Below are 17,016 nucleotides of genomic sequence, written 5' to 3'. Positions count from 1 at the left end.
TGTGTGACTTTTATGCTTAAAATAAAAATCCACCAACCAAACATCCATCCATCCATCCCACCCACCACTCCAACCCACCAACCGACCAATCCATCAATCAATCCATCCATCCATCCATCCATCCATCCATCCATCCATCCATCCATCCATCCATCCATCCATCCATCCATCCATCCATCCATCCATCCATCCATCCATCCCAACCAATCAATCATCCATGCATCCATATATATATCATCCAACCAACTAAACCAGCCATCCATCCATACATCCATCCAAACAATCATCCATGCATCCATCATCCAACCAACCATCCATCCATCCATCCATCCAACCAACCAGTCAATCAACCAACCAACTAAACCATCCATCCCAACCAACCAATCATCAATGCATCCATATATCCATCATCCAACCAACCAACCAACCAACCAACCAACCAACCAACCAACCAACCAACCAACCATCCATCCATCCATCCATCCATCCATCCATCCATCCATCCATCCATCCATCCATCCATCCATCCATCCATCCATCCATCCATCCATCCATCCATCCAACCCTCCATGCATCCATACATCCATGCATTCATGCCATCCAACCATATAAAACTAAATAAAGAAAATAAAAATAAAATAGAAAGAATTCTCTGAAAACAAGACAAATTCTTAATTACAAACACAGAGCATAGCAACCACTTTTAAGAAATAATAATTATAATATATAGCCTTTGTTTACCAGTTGCTTCAGCCATTGACTGATAAAGTCAAGCTTCTTTTTTAAGATAGCATTGCAGGGCAGCTGTAAACAAACTGTAAATCCATCAGAGCAATATATTTGGCGTAACAGTAAATAGTGGAGGGACATTCTCCAAAGTCTTATCTGTCCCAATGTGTCTGCTGTGTGGGATTCAGAACCTAAACTGAGGAGGAAAAAAACTCTCTCATCACTTCTGTAATTGAAAATATAATGCCTTTTTCGGCCGCTTTTGTTCTAGAAGATATGAATCCCAAATTAATAATTTAACGTTTTTTTTTCAGAGTCGCATTGGCACTGGTATTATCCATATGCCTGAGGCTGCTGCAAACTACAGAGTACAACAGTCCACGTAAACATGCTGAATTTCACCCAAACTAACAGACACAGTCTTTCATATAGAGGCATTATTTAAAGCTGATGTGTGTAATTTCAATGCTGAAACACTTTTATTATATATATATATATTATTATTATTATTGATTGTCTATGCCGGAGGTGTCCTGCTGTGAATCACAGTGACAAAGGTCACATTAAGACAATAAAACAAAAAAAATAGTCATTGGTCTTTTGTGTGGAAATAAATATCCATCACATACTCGCTGGGCTGCCGTGTATGTTTAGACAAGGGTACATCCTATTAAAAGCCAGCGAGCCACAGGAATCCCCCTTCACATCTGTACACACACTCGCACAGCATGAACTCCAGGGTTTAAAATGCATTAATTACAGCTGTAAGGATAATAGTGGTGCTGAAATATTCATTCAGCGAGACACTAAGTAATCACCAGTCAACAGCTTTTATCGGCAACTCCTCCTTCTGTGATTGCAGGCAATTTAGTGATTTGTGAAAACCCTGTTATTTGCTTTTACAAAACAGAAATTTTAAGCAAGCAAATCTGTGGCAGGTTTGTCTGTGGGAGTTTGAATACCTTGGCAGTAGGCGCTGTCGTCCCTGAGCGCATGATATCCCTCTTTACAACTGCAGCAAGCTCCTGCCTCTAGGTTAATGCAGTCCGAATTCTCCACACAATTGCGGCTGTGCCCATCAGCACAGAAATCATGCCCTGGGAGTGAGATAAAGTAGAAGTGCTATGCAATGCCTAAAATCTGACATTTATAATTGATGGATTATAAATTTCACTTTTCCCTCCCGTGTTGACAAATTTTCAGCTCATACTAATAGATGAAAAACTATACAGTACATTCAATTGGGGTGGATTTATTGTTCACCTACTCCTGGGTAATTGGCATAGCATGTTGGGACGTTTTGGGACATCGCCTGTGGTGTGACAGGCTATATACACCATCTTAAACCATTTTAAACAGCATTATGCTAATTATTTTATAATGGTTAATAAATGACTTCTTAATGGGGTTTTAATTGGTCTTTTTACTTGTTTTCCAACAAACATCCTTAAAATCAGTTTACTAAGCCTATTAAGCCTTGTTTTAATAGATTGTATCTTAAATGTAACTGTACATTCGTCTCTTGCACTGGTTTCACTAGTTTGCTTACACATTGAAAACAAGTAAAGAAAAACGATATCTTATGCAGTGTTGCTTGTCAAATAAATTGATTAGATGTTTTAACTTGAAAATTTGAGAAAATAATTAAAATATTAGAAAGAATACATAGACTATTTGTACTTTAAAAAAATAATTTTTCACACCACAAGATTCTTTAAAAAAAATTGTTTAAAAATGTTACTGCAGTGCACACTGTGGCTCGATATGTGAACTATGAGAGGTGCGGTAAAGTCAAGCATTACCTGCCCTTTGAAGCATCACTGTTACAATGGGGTGTTATGTGTGTGTGTGGTTATATGTGTGAAGACTGGAATAGATGTTTGCTGTCATGCACAGTCATGGTTTGGTGTTGAGCACAAATCTAGTTTGTGTGCACAGTGGTCAAAGGTGGCTGCCCTTAATATGACTCCAATCAGTGGAGTGTAGAAGGTGTGTGTTGTTTCTGCGTGTGTGAGTGTGTCGCACCTCTGCACACTTTGCAGCAGCGGTCTGTGAGTGTGATCTGCTCTGACTCTGGGCAGTTCAGCTCTGGACAAGTAGTCATCTCAACCCTACGCATACTTCGATCCTGCAAACACACAAACAAGTGTTTTTTCAATTAATCAAAGTCAAACATCCAGGTTAAAATGCTAGCTGCTAGTTAAGATGCTAGTTTCTGAGAATGATAGCTTTTTCTAAGCTGGTTCAAGCAACAAACCAACTTCCAAGATCATCCAGATGATTTCTGGAACATGACCAACCAGCTTGACCATTTTGGATGAGCTATCATGTTCTAAAAAACAGTTATGAGCTTAAGATGGATTTTCAAATTCAAATGCTGCTTGGAATTAAAAACAGTCAGACATAATTCAAATTCTGCCTGAATTCAAATGCTGCTTAGAATTAAAATTCATAACCAGGCTCAGAAAAATAGTCTAATTCTGCCTTGAATTCAAACTCACAAACAGACGCAGACAGAATTCAAATTCATAATTAGACCCCGACAGAATTCAAATTCAGATTCTGCCTGAAATTCAAATATATAACCAGGCCCAAACAGAATTCAAATTCATAATTAGACCCAGACAGAATTCAAATTCAGATTCAAATTCTGCCTGTAATTCAAATATATAACCAAACCCAGATTCAGATTCAAATTCTGCCTGGAATTCCAATTCCTAACCATGCCTAGAAAAAAAAAAAACTAATTCTCCCTGGAATTCCAATTTATAACCAGAACCAGATCGACTTCAAATTCTGCTTGGAATTCAAATTCATAATCAAACCCAGACCCAGACAGAATTAACATGCTGCTTGGCATTCCAATTCATAACCAGGCCCAGGTAGAATCAGCGCCAGCAGAACTCAGATTTCCACCGAATTCAAATTCCCATCATTCATGTCATCCACCCATTGTGTGTTTATTTATGACATATTATGATTGATCATGCTTTCATCTACAAATAAGAGGTTCTCGCAGCTCCAATTAACACACTTACATAATTCAAAAAGGAGTGCAAAAGATTGCAGAAGGGTCAGATTCTGGTTTGGGCCTGCTGAAAACCTTCCGACCATCGGCCTGCAGTTACACTACTCACCCTGCATTCAAACAGCAGACAGTTTCCCTCAGAGTCGTGTACGCTCTTACGATCACCTTCCACGTACACTCTTCCTCTGAACAGACACACGGCTAAAGACGGAAAGATATAAAGAGAAAAAGAAGAAGAAAACAAGGAACACGCAAGAAATTAAGAGGATAGAGACAAAACAAAGCGCTTTAGAGCGCAAACCAGTAAAGCATCGTTTGAACTAGCGTGTTAGATTAAGCCAACCAGAACGCAGTGTTAAATAAAGCCCTGGTCATCAGTCAAACTGCTATTAGCTTCTGCACATTAGCTCTGCTCACTCAAACACAACATGCTGCACACTGGCCTTGAATTATTAATGATACCAGAGAAAGTGTGTGACAGCGTTGTGTGTGTGTTGACATTCAAATTTGTGGCAGCGGTAACCTAGCAACACAGGGATGTGGTCAGTTTGTCATCAAGACCGGAGAATGATTATATAAAACATTTTGGGTGGAAAAAGATAGTGAGGTGAGAATCGAGAAGATGGAGAGATAAAGGAGCAGGCATGAGACAAAGGGAGAAAGAGGAAAAGTTGTAAAATATATGCATAAATAGATGCGTGGCCTCATTTTGTGTGTGTGTGTGTGTGTGTGTGTGTGTGTGTGTGTGTGTGTGTGTGTGTACTCACGCTGGCACTCTTTACAGCATTCTCCAGGCATGTAGATTGGAGCTGTATCAGGAGGGCACTGAGGGGGTGGGCAGAAAATACTCTCACACTCCACTGTACCATTCTGCAGGTGGAACACACACACCATCATCATCCTCATCATCATCATCATCATCATCCTCAATAAAACAGCTTCACAATCACATGATTCAGCAAAATAAGCTAACAGAATCAGAATCAATTCATGAGTGATGTAGGCAACTTAAAACAAATCCCAACAAATACTTGTGCGTTCCAACACTGACAAACAGCTAGACTTGCCAAACTTCTGTACTATGGCTTCAAAACTTAGCATTTTATCTTTAATAAATGTACAATGATTTAAGGATGTTTGGATATTTTATTCTGTGGTTGAAGCAGGGAATCAAAAAAAGGTAATTGCGACTTTTTATCTCACAATTCAGCCATTTTTTCCGTGCAATTCCGAGTTTATATCTCACAATTCTGAGAAAAAAAGTCTCCGAATTGTGAGATATAATGGGACATGGTAATAAAAAATAAAAAAAAATTTTTTTTTTTTTTTTACATCACCATGTCCCTTTAAGCCGGGGCTCTGTAATATGGCAACTCGCTATATTGCATGTTATAAAGAAATAAAAATAAATAAAAATAAACTTGCAATTTTGCAAAAAAAAGTCTATTTTTTTCACATGGTGGATACAAGCTTCCATATTACAGAGCCCCGGCTTAAAGGGACATGGAGATGTTAAAATAAATGCGAGGAAAACTCGTATATTTCAATACTTTTACGTTATCTACAAAACTTTAGCTTTCCTCTGAGAAATTTTGTGCACTCACAAAAACTTTATGATGGAAATAAAGTTATAAAATTATATTTTTTTATTTTGTTTAAAATCGTTTTGCTAAAATAAAAGCAAATGTTTCGTGAGCGAACACAAAGTTTTGGGGAGAACGTAATACTTTTGCAAGAGGATGCAAAAGTTTTATAAGAGCATTGAAAGCATTGAATTTTTTTTCCATCACCATGTCCCCTTAGGGTACAGGAAAATAATGCTTCCCACACGTAATAGTCACATCATAGCTTGTTTCTATAATTTGCATTCATGTATCAAATAGCCAACTATCAATGAAAAATAATGATTTCTAGTTGCTTTGTCGCTGAAAATCATTGCAATTGTGAACGGCCCTTGAGTTTGTAGTTTGGATAGACATCTCTTGTTTAAAATCCCAAACAAACAATCCTAAGTTTCCCCGTCCTGGGAATTCATGAGCTTACTGAGCATGTGCAGTTTCTACATCCATCTATCCAAGCATCATCGTCCCTGTATATCTCTCCGTTCAGGGTACACGTCCTCTCACAGTAACATCCATCCAAGTACTTCATCTTCTCTTCGGCAAGTGCCAACTACAGCACAATAAAGACATGAGGAAGAAGAGAGGCTATGACTGAATGATGAATCAATATAGTGGGAGGCGATACAAAAAAAGAAGAGCAAGCAAAAAATAAATGTCAGAAGAAGAGGGAAATAAGAGTTTTATGATGAAGGCAGCGTTTGTGGCGTTCACTATTAAGGACATTAAACAGACCATAGCAAATAAAAACTAGTGACATTTAACAAAAAAAAAAAAAAAAAATAGATTGAAGGAAAAATTATAAGTCAATGCTTTTGTGTTCCCACAATAAACTTTGCGTTGGCTCACAAAATGTTTGCGTTCTCCAGAGAAACTCTGTATTTACTTGCAAAGAACTCTTGCGAGCAAACACAAAGTTTTCTCAGGAGAACGCAAACATTTTTCGAGGGAAAGCAAAAGCATTAAAATATGTTTTTTCCTCCCATCTGATATTTTTTCCATCACCATGTCCCTCTTGGTGCTCCGTACACTACAAACCTTGTGTGTAGTGGAAAGAAATTGAACAAGTCTCAATAAAATTAAACATCTCTAACTCAATACCTTTCTAAACTACTAACAATAGCTACATTAGCATCCTAAAGTATCGTTTTTTTCCACTCTTCACCATATAAGTAACCCCCAAAATATAACAAAAATTTATTTAAAGCCCAAGTTAACCCTAACAGACCAAACCACATAAAATGCTTAGTTTCAACATTTCTCATCTAGTTCTGTGCAAAGCATGCTGGGAAAATAGAAAATTCCCTTCTCAAATGAATGATTTAGTCCCAATGCAAATGGATTGAATAAACTTGTATATTACAAATTTAAATTCATTGCACAGAATGAAAATGAAAGTTTTTTTTCAACGATTATTTTGCATTAGCTCAGTATAATTAAATAAATTGATCAAGCAGAAAAATCTGTTTTTGAAGTCAGGCTACCCCAATGCTAAACATTTTAACTTGCCTTGTTTGATGTTTTAGCTAAAATATCTTGAAGTTCCATGATCTTCTGAACCAGCCCATGGAAATCATTACAAGTGGGACAAGCTGCAAAAGTGGTGAACGTGCATTAATGGCATTTCCAGACCAGTGAGTAAACAAAGTGCTTTTTTTTCTTCTGTGCCATCTACAGAGAGCATGCACTTACTACGATTGAGATCTGGGCACTGGACGATGTATCCATGGGGTACGACTACCAACTGAACATCTTGCATCACTCCCTGACAGAAATATATTGCAGAAAGCAAGTCAGAAAGATGTAGACAGGACTAATGCACAACTTTTACATATTTTATGGTCAATTTTCAATGTGCAAGGCTATGTTGTACCCTGAAGAATCCATGGGCGTCATTTCTTTGACCAAGCCAGATGTTTGTTCCTCTGGGAAAGTCCATAGATGGCATCTCCATAATCCTTTCGTAAATTCTGAAAGCAAGTACAAACAAAAAGCAATGAGTGAACACTGATAAGTACGAATACAAGGCATTCAAATCCATCTCTGTTGGTCCTTTTATGTTCAAGCCATTCACCTGTTGCAGTCAATATGGAGCACCACTTGGGTGGCGCTGAATGCCAGGGAGACTTTGTGCCAGTGTCCATCTGCCAGACTATAGGGGAAGACCTCTTTCTGCTGCCGCTGGTCTGAGGTTTGGAAGAAGAGACGGATCTCATTACGCAGACCGCTGCTCTCTACCTCCAGAAACCTAAGGAGGAAGCCAAGGAAACAGATTTACTTCATGAAAAGTCATAATCATGAATCAGTTGCTTAAAATCTTATAAGAACTCTGGGAAATAACTGTTGCCATAGCTCTTATGTTCCCATGCACAATACTTCTGCAGGTTAAGCCTCCAATTGGTTGTTATTCAATTCTGGAATGTGGAAAAACAGCAGGGAAAAATGGAGCTATGGGGAATGTGTGAGTTCTGAATGAATTTGAAGACGAGCAGTGATCCATGAATTTCTTGGCCAGTACTCCGAGTGCTGACCTTAAAGATGTGGTAGAATCAATACTGTGAGTGTTTAAGAAATGTCAGTGGACACTCTAATCAGAAATGTTTCAGACATTCCATCGGGAGAAGAGATTACGTGTTCCTCTGAGAAACAGTCAATTAAAATAGAAAAAAATAGAAAGAAGGTTTTACTGGAGCAAAAGCCTACCTCTGGATGCACATAGGTGAGTGAATGAATGAATGATAGAGAGAGAGAGAGAGCGAGAGAGAGAGAGAAAGCGAGATAGATAGATAGATAGATAGATAGATAGATAGATAGATAGATAGATAGATAGATAGATAGATAGATAGATAGATAGATAGATAGATAGATAGATGATAGATAGATGATAGATAGATAGATAGATAGATAGATAGATAGATAGATAGATAGATAGATAGATAGATAGATAGATAGATAGATAGATAGATAGATAGATAGATAGATAGATAGATACCTCTGTTCTCCATAGTGGATGGACAGCAGCACTCCTGAGCTGAACTTCTCCTGTTTGAGAGTCAGTAGAAGAGTGAACTCTGTTCTTCCTCTCAACTTCTGAAGAATTCTCTCTGCTGCCTTGAGGGAAGCTCTTGCATTCCTAGATGAGCCTGATGGAGAGAGTGACAGAAAAGACAGAAAAGGAGAGCAATACAATACATTAAAAACATATAAAATATATATAACACAGAACAGATCAGACAGATGAAAATGTTTGATCCATTCATCCTGTTATGTCAAGTACTGTACACAACACAATTATCAGCTTGTAATTAAATTTGTTAATCATTTAGGCTCATAACTACTGGTACCAAACAAAAGCGGCATAGAAGCAGAAAGCAAGTGACTTTAGTTTCCAGACCATGATGGAGATAACTATGGCCGTTTTGCAACAAAAGGGACCATCTGGTGAAATTTATGTTTTAAATATCCACTCTGTAGCCAGTGTGAATACTGAACTAAGCAGAATAAATGAGCGTGATAAATACCAAGGGGTCAAAGTTTTGCTGGTTAGCATGGACGGGTTAACCCCCCGCTGAAAAGAAACCATACCATCTGCACCTAAGAAAGGATTTTTCACCATAATGTCTATTCAGTTTTTTTTATTGTGTCAAAAAACAACATAAACAGTGCATGCATTTTATTTCATTGCTGCCTTTTCACATAACAGAGCAGGATAGCACATTCTTAATGTGATTTTTCAGAACGATTAGTCAAATAGCATCAACAGCTCTAGGGCCTGATGTATAAACGTTGCATGTACGCACAAAACCGGCATATGTGCATACGTAATTTTCCATGCACATATCGTGATTTATACAAAATAAACTTGTGAGCACCATCCACACAGGCCCCCAAAACGCATAAAAAGTTTTCCGTTTTTAGTTGGTGTCGTGTAAACGACCCCTAAGACTAAAAACAAGACTAAAAGAAAACATGATCATGACAATTATATAAGCATACAAATTACATTTTTAAAGGGGGGGGTGAAATGCTATTTCATGCATACTGAGTTTTTTACACTGGTAAAGAGTTGGATTCCCATGCTAAACATGGACAAAGTTTCAAAAACTAAGTTGTACGTTTGAAGGAGTATTTTTGTTCCAAAAATACTCCTTCCGGTTTGTCACAAGTTTCGGAAAGTTTTTTTCGAGTATGGCTCTGTCTTACGTAAGATAGGGCGGAATTTCCTTATATGGGTCCTAAGGGCACTTCTCCGGTAAGATCGCGGCCGCGCGCGCACTCGTAGACTAGAGCAAGAGAGTGAAAGCAGTTCGCCATCAAAGCGCCCTGCCCGGCTTTTGGGAAGTCAATGTCACCAAAGAAGTGTGTTTTTGGTTGCCAGGGCAAGACAACCCTGCACAGATTCCCAAAGAACCCAGCGTTAAGGAACCCGTGGATGGAGTTTGTTTTCCTGAGCATAAACGGAGTTGTGTAACTGTTAGACTGTTGTTCCCTGCATTTCGACGATGATTGTTTTATAAACAAAGCCCAGATCTACGGATTTGCAGATCGTCTAATGCTTAAGGATCGAGCAGTCACAATGATAAAAATTCGCGGTCGTGCGTTGGAACCGGACGGTGAGTAAAACTGTTTGTTGAACAAATGTCTCTGTGTGTTGTCACTAGCTTGGCGCGTTAGCACAGCTAAGCTTCGCCCACACGGCCCGCCCCCAGCCGCTCGTTTTTTTCCGGAAAGACTCGGTACAGCCTATCTTTATGTTAAAAATTTAATAAAACAAAATACTTTTTGGAGATATGAAGGATGCAATATTACTCTATACTGTAGGTACTCAAGATTAACAGGAGATTGAGTGAAAATGAGCATTTCACCCCCCCTTTAAGGAAATGAGGATGGTAGACAGACATGTGGGACACGTGACTCGTGACACTGACGTGACAATAGCACAAAAATAAAAAGAAGGAGGAAACACACTGGGAGACGTGATGAGTTGGCTAAGGCGGACACAGGAAGTTGACTGTCTCCTCAGGGACGAATGTTTAAATCAGTCCTGTCAAAACATAAGAAATGTCTGGGTCTATTCCTCTCAAAAGGTGAAAAAAAAATGCAACACACACACTCGCACACACATAAAGGCCAACCGGGGAACACTAATGTTCTGTAGCTATTGTCAAGTAAAGCTCAGGGGAGTTGTAAGCCGCAGCCGTGAGCCTATTGTATGGCAGGAATAAAGCAGAGTTTCGCCGCCTTCATTACTCAAATACACTGTATGACAGTGAGCTGAAGCTAACCTGGTAACCTCAACAATCCACAGAGGACACCACAGCTGATCTAATGGATTCCAGGACGGTTCCTCTGGGGTAGTGCAAGGAAAACAGGTTTTTTTCTGACACCTCTCTGATTAATTCCCATTGGATCGACACTTCGTCTCAGATGTGCTATCCTTCAGTCGTGATCGCAATTGGATGGCAGCATTTGAAGGTCAAAGAGCAGCTAGGAACTGCTAATTTCAGGAACTGAAATTATGCAAATGACCAGTAATGACCCTTTAAATAAATAAATGTAAAATCTATATAAAATAAATAACTGATAAAGAGCTAAATATTAAAATATAAATACATGGTTACAAATATGTACAGACAGAGTTAGCTAAATAAATAAATAAAAAAATTTTTTAGTTCATTTTTAAATAAACAAAAGCTTATTCACCTCTGACATTCAAGTTCCCAGTTTTCAGGCCATGAGGATACACTCACCTTTCAGCAAGGAAGGTTTTTTTTTTTTTTTACATCATGATATAATCAATCGCTCCAAGTTATCAAACACCCCAGCCCAGCTGCGCCTCAAGAGAACCAATAACTTCAATAATGATAAACGAGAACTGTGCTCCTGGGAGCAAGATAAACACCGTGTGATGCAGATTATGTAACTCTGTCGACACTATTCTGGCAGAATTTAAATTAAAAACCTTTCAAGAAGGTTGCTGGGAAGTTTTTTTTTCTAGTGATGTCGAGTATCCATGCCAGCAATAATATGAGCAATTACATCTAAAAAGCACTTAAATTGATCAAAAGTCAGACTACTAATGATGCAAGCACTTAAAAGGGTGTCCTAACACCATTGTAACGAACAGTACAGTAATGATAGTTTAAAGCCAATATAAAAAAACCTCATTTACAACTTATGAATTATTCACAGCCTATTATAATGACAAATCGAACAAGTGTCTCTCCTCAAATTAACATTGCATTAATCAGAAGACATAGGTCCATTATTCCTTGCCTCAAAGCTGTGTGACCAAGGCTTGAAGCAATGCAGCAGAGATGAGATTAAATGAACAGTTAAGGAATGAAAATTCTGTCATTCACTCACACTCTTATCTTTTCAGTCTGCTAAACATCTTCTTTTGTATCCCACATAAGAAAGAAAGCCATACAGGGTGAGTAAATGATGACATAATTTTCATTTTTAAGTGAAGTATCTCTAAGTCTCTGCAAAATACGTGATTTTACCGCAGACACAAAGTCGAGACATGGAATCTCAGTTGTGGGATGCAGGTTGAGTGATACGAGTGACGTAGAGTATTCATCTGGTCCAGGCCGCATCCTCGGGCAGGAGAAACACTTAGCTAATGTCCCTCTTGACTGCATGCTCAAATAGCTGATGAATAAGCAGGAATCTGATCCTGGCACTTAAAAGACACAGTCAGCACCAGGTCTGACGGAAGAGGTACAATTGTGCCAAACTTCTTTCTTTTATTGTTTGCTGCTGCTCTGTTCCACCCATTTACTCATTAATTCAGTCAAGACAAGTTATTCAGCAAAACATTCACACTCATATTAGAACTGGGCACTGAAATGTTATACATACAAAATATTTTAAGGGCAGAGATTCAGCTATATCTTTTGGTTTGTGTCCATCAGGATGCAATTAAAAGAAATAATCAAAAAACTTAAAGGGATAGATTATACAAAACATTTCAATTCTGCCTTTTTCCCACTCTCATGCTATTCCAAATCTTCTGTTGGAAGTGTCTTATTTAAGACATTGTTTACTGATAATCTTCCCATCCAGTGGGCTGTGAATGATTCACTGAATCACTGAGTCAGTGAGAACCAGATCAGTCCAATTCATGAACGAATCATTGAGGTTTTGTGAACTGGATCAACAGATTCATTGAAGAGAATCGACTTGGGCCACTGGGCTATTTTTCTATCTTTGCTCTAGCTTCTACAAAAATATGCATGATGGACCACTTTTATGATACTTTTTGGTGCTTGTTTTGACATTTTGGAGCTTGACAGCCTCAATCACTGTCATTATATTAAGAACAGTGTCCAGGATATTCCAAAATTCACCTTTTGCATTCCACAAAATTCATAGAGGTTTAGAATGATGAGTAAATAATGGCAGAATTTTCACTTTCGTATGAATTATTCACTTGAATTTGCACACAAAAAACGAAATAAATAACTACCATGACATATACATTACTGTGATATAGAATTACTACTCCTATTATATAAGCAGTGGTGGAACTATAGTTTTACACATGGAGTGGCTGCCGCACATCAAAATAAATGCTGCTTTCAACAAGAGATGAAATGAAATTTCAATCCGCATCAAACTGCCAGTATAGTGAATTCAATTTTGGTGTGGCACCCTGGAAGGCCAATCAGATGTCAGGGGTGTCCAGTGGAATCCAGGACACCCCTTTGGCTGCACCACTGGATTCAAGATTTTGTTCATACCACCCACCGACACTTACACAATGTCTGGCTACAGTGTCACAACAGCACGCTTAGCCTTGAATTACCTATGATATCTACCCATCCTCCCCTCTTCTCTTTTCTCCTTTCCCCTTCTTTATAAACAGCACAGCAAGGATGTCATTGACGGACATTGATAGGTCTCTCATCTGCATTCTGCACATTTATGACCTTGTCTCGGAGCCTGTCTGTTAGATCCCAATTCCGCAATCCCACTGGCATTTACTGGAGCGCCAATCAATACTGTGGAGGTGCCACCTGCCCAAATTAGAACAAGACTATTGCTTCCACAGATATCAAATGCCTTTGCTTATCCTAGAATACCAGAATTTATTTTTTTCGCCAAATATGTATGCATCCTAAGTCTGTCTAATGCAGTGTGTACCTTTTGTGTGTGTGTGTGTTTATGGGTGTACAGTTGCACACGTAGATTGTATCCAGTATAAATACACTCCCCAGAACTGCAGTGCGGAACAGAAGTGATGACACAGATGCTGGCTAACTGCAAACCCAGAACGTTACTGCATGCATTAAAATCTGTCATCATTATAGGTCACGGGAGTGGTGACAGCATAGAGCTTAAGTGAATAAAAGGCTGGCGGTTTTGTCCTAAGGTGCTGAAAAGTGGTTGAGCCAGAAAGCAGAGGATGACCATCACCACTGTGCCCTTGAGCAAGACACTTAACCCAAACTGCTCAAAGTGGGATGTCAATCTGGATAAACAACCACCTATAAATCACCAGAGGGACACCAATGCTATAGACAGATCTGCTAAATCTGTCAGATCTGGACAGATCCCTCCAGATGAACAGAATGGAATTTGATTTAATAGAAACAGAACAGACAAAATTAGAAACACTAAACTGAGTAGAACAAAGTAGAAAACAGCAGAGTAGACATAGAACAGAGTACAATAAAATAGAATAGAGTAAACTACACTGATAATAGAGTATAAAAAGAATTGAATACAGCAGATCAGAATTAGAATAGAATAGATGTGGAATAATGTAGAACAGGACAGACAAAGAATAAAAAAATAGAACAGAATACAGTAGACCAGACATATGGAATGGAATAGAATCAGACACCAAAGAGCATGGAACAGAATAGACAAAGAATAGAATAGACAAATAATAGAATATAGTAGACATTGAACAGCGAGGAATAGACATAGAATAGAACAGAACAAAATAGAACACAGTTCAGCATACATATAATAAAACGGAATAGATTCAAATATACTAGACGTACAGTATCACAGCCACACACACAAATACAGCAGAATAGAATAGAGTAGAATAGAACAGAGTAGAGTAGAGTAGAATAGAATAGAATAGAATAGAATAGAATAGAATAGAGTAGAATAGAATAGAATAGAATAGAATAGAATAGAATAGAATAGAATAGAATAGAATAGAATAGAGCAAATACTTATTAGTATAGAATAGACCAATGAACAGAACAAAATAGAGTAATTGTCGCATTTGGTCTGTGTTTGAGTTGGTTTTCACTGTCTCTAGATCAGTTTCCTTTGTCTGTGTTTATTTGTTACTATGGTTTTTGATTTACCCTCATGTGTGCCACCTGTGTCTTGTTAATTATCTTGTTATCTAGTTCCAGTGAGTCCCGGTGTATATTTAGCCCTGTGTTTGGTTCAGTCTTTGTCTGATCTCATCGCTACCTTGTAGCTGTTATGTTTATCGTGTTTTTTACTCCTGTTACCCTGAGATACTGTTATTTTGAGTTTATTTAATTAAAGAGACTGCTTGCAAATAGATCCAGCAGTTTTATTTCCATCTATGTTTCAACCCCCGCTGACAGTAATAGAATAGAATATAGTGAACAAATGTGATTAGCAGACAATGACATGAAAAACTTCATTTTAAATGCTAGAAACTGAGTTCTTTAATAACTGATCCTATTTATCATACTGTAACTCTAGAGCAATAAACAGCATCATCATGGCATTCAGAGTGAGCCATGGAGCCAGATGTTATTCCCTTCTCTACTCACTGTCCTCATTAACTGCATCTCCTGAATGGGATGACAATTCTTTGATGGGCAAGAACTTGCTGCTCAACACAGGAGCCTGTTTACTCCTGGGACTGATGTTTCACTGTTGGGTTGATCCATTTTTCATGAGAGATTAAGTGGGATCTGGAATTATGCCGTTTTAAACCAGCTGTCTGCCTGGCTGTTTCCTCTCACCAGATGTTCACAATGGATTCCAATTTCTCTAAATTGACGAGGCTCAGTTGCTTTTTCTGGAAAGCTGCTCTGATGTCAGTTACACTGTGACGCTTCAACAAAATCAAAGACCCACATGCCAGTTCAATTGACTTGTGAAAAGCCAGTTACTCGTACCTTCAAACAGATATGCTCTGCTCTCATTGTGGAACCCCTGGACCTGGGAGACTCCAGCACTTGACCTCACAAGATCAAACTCCTGGAAAATGTCCGCATGTAATGCTGGATCAACCCCGAAACCTGAAACTAAGGGAACATTAACATGAGGAATCACTTTCTCTGATACAAACAGAATTGAATAAAACAATTAAATATAGTGGGTCGCATTTTATATTTGTAGAAAATATAAAATAAAATGACACTTTACTTCAAAAACCTGCTTTAGTAAATTTAAATACACTGATGACCACAACGATAAATCTGGTAAAACAGAAAACCACTTAATATATTAATATGTATTAAATTTAATCAAAGCTTTTCCATGAGCCATGAATAATAAACGTGCTCATACAAACTCCAAAACACCATCACACAAAATGAATGGTACATTAACACACACACACACATATATATATATATACACACCTTTTAATAGCCTATTATATAATTATAAATTACTTCAATAAATTTGCACGTTTTATAATATTTTATTATTATACTTTTTACATATTAATATATGTTGTATAAATAGCATAAATGTTACATGTGATCATAATCCACTGAGTAGCCAAAAATAAAACCAGTTGATACAGGCACCCATCCCGTTGCTGAAATTCACTAGCAATAAGACATCTGACAAAGACTGAGCTTACCATAGAAAAGTCCGACAGCGCAAAGCGCAAAATAAAGTTTGAATAATCCCATTGTGAAGGAGGGGAGAAAAACGCCTATTCCATCATGCTGGTGTTCTGCTGGAGGGTGATGAGATGCGCATCAGTGATACATCTCCAAAAAACGCATCCTCAAACCTTCATTATACTTCGGCAAAACTTTAGCAAATAAACACGGGGATATAAAGCAAGAGTGAAAACTCCATGAGGCGAAAATTCAGCTTGTGGAGATGCAGTGTCCTCTTGTGAATGAGCGGTCAGTGGAGAGATGCAGGTGCGCCTGTCCTTCCTTCGCTTACGGCCGGAGAGAGAAAGAGAGAGAGAGAGAGAGAGAGAGAGAAAGAGAGAGAGAGAGAGTGAGTGAGATTGAACACACGCACCTGCATTTCATAAATCCTGCCACCTGCTGGTCATGCGCATGAACATGTTTAACATGACGTTCACAAAACATTTAAAGTTTGCAGATACATTAAAATACAATATGCGCAGACAGCATCACAATAATAGCTTTTATTAAAGACATATACATTATGCATTCAAATAGTTAAAAACCTGTCATTCATGAAGTTTCACACAGAGGGCTAGTTGATTTTAAATGTCTATTTCTGTTTTATATTTTTGCTGTTTCGTGATTTTTATTTTATTTTTTTATATATATATTTTTTGCATAACTGTATTACAGTTTCAATTTCGCTGAAAATCCATAAAACACTAATGTTATTTTTGTTTTAATTTTAAATGAAAGTTATGAAGTTATAAAATACTGGTATTTCAAATATAATGATATATAAAATGAATCA

At 38.0% G+C, this 17,016-nt stretch overlaps 1 protein-coding gene across 1 annotated transcript in view; it reads right to left on the bottom strand.

The window, feature by feature from the left end:
• nell2b (neural EGFL like 2b) overlaps nucleotides 1-16,526 on the bottom strand; it is a 41,887-nt gene extending 25,361 nt beyond the window's left edge. Inside the window, exons 1-12 of the mRNA XM_079869862.1 lie at nucleotides 16,199-16,526; nucleotides 15,504-15,632; nucleotides 8,369-8,519; nucleotides 7,451-7,624; nucleotides 7,250-7,346; nucleotides 7,069-7,141; nucleotides 6,886-6,968; nucleotides 5,801-5,929; nucleotides 4,525-4,627; nucleotides 3,867-3,958; nucleotides 2,755-2,857; nucleotides 1,692-1,826 (exon numbers count right to left, since the gene is read on the bottom strand). Of these exons, the coding sequence (XP_079725988.1) occupies nucleotides 1,692-1,826; nucleotides 2,755-2,857; nucleotides 3,867-3,958; nucleotides 4,525-4,627; nucleotides 5,801-5,929; nucleotides 6,886-6,968; nucleotides 7,069-7,141; nucleotides 7,250-7,346; nucleotides 7,451-7,624; nucleotides 8,369-8,519; nucleotides 15,504-15,632; nucleotides 16,199-16,250 (1,321 nt within the window). The 5' untranslated portion in view covers nucleotides 16,251-16,526. The remainder of the gene's footprint in view (nucleotides 1-1,691; nucleotides 1,827-2,754; nucleotides 2,858-3,866; nucleotides 3,959-4,524; nucleotides 4,628-5,800; nucleotides 5,930-6,885; nucleotides 6,969-7,068; nucleotides 7,142-7,249; nucleotides 7,347-7,450; nucleotides 7,625-8,368; nucleotides 8,520-15,503; nucleotides 15,633-16,198) is intronic.
• Nucleotides 16,527-17,016: the final 490 nt, after the last annotated feature.

This window comes from Squalius cephalus (assembly GCF_949319135.1).
Source record: "Squalius cephalus genome assembly, chromosome: 4".
NCBI classification, from domain to species: Eukaryota; Metazoa; Chordata; class Actinopteri; order Cypriniformes; family Leuciscidae; genus Squalius; species Squalius cephalus.
The sequence above is the reverse complement of the archived record's forward strand: the minus strand, read 5'-3'. Positions and strand labels throughout refer to the sequence as shown.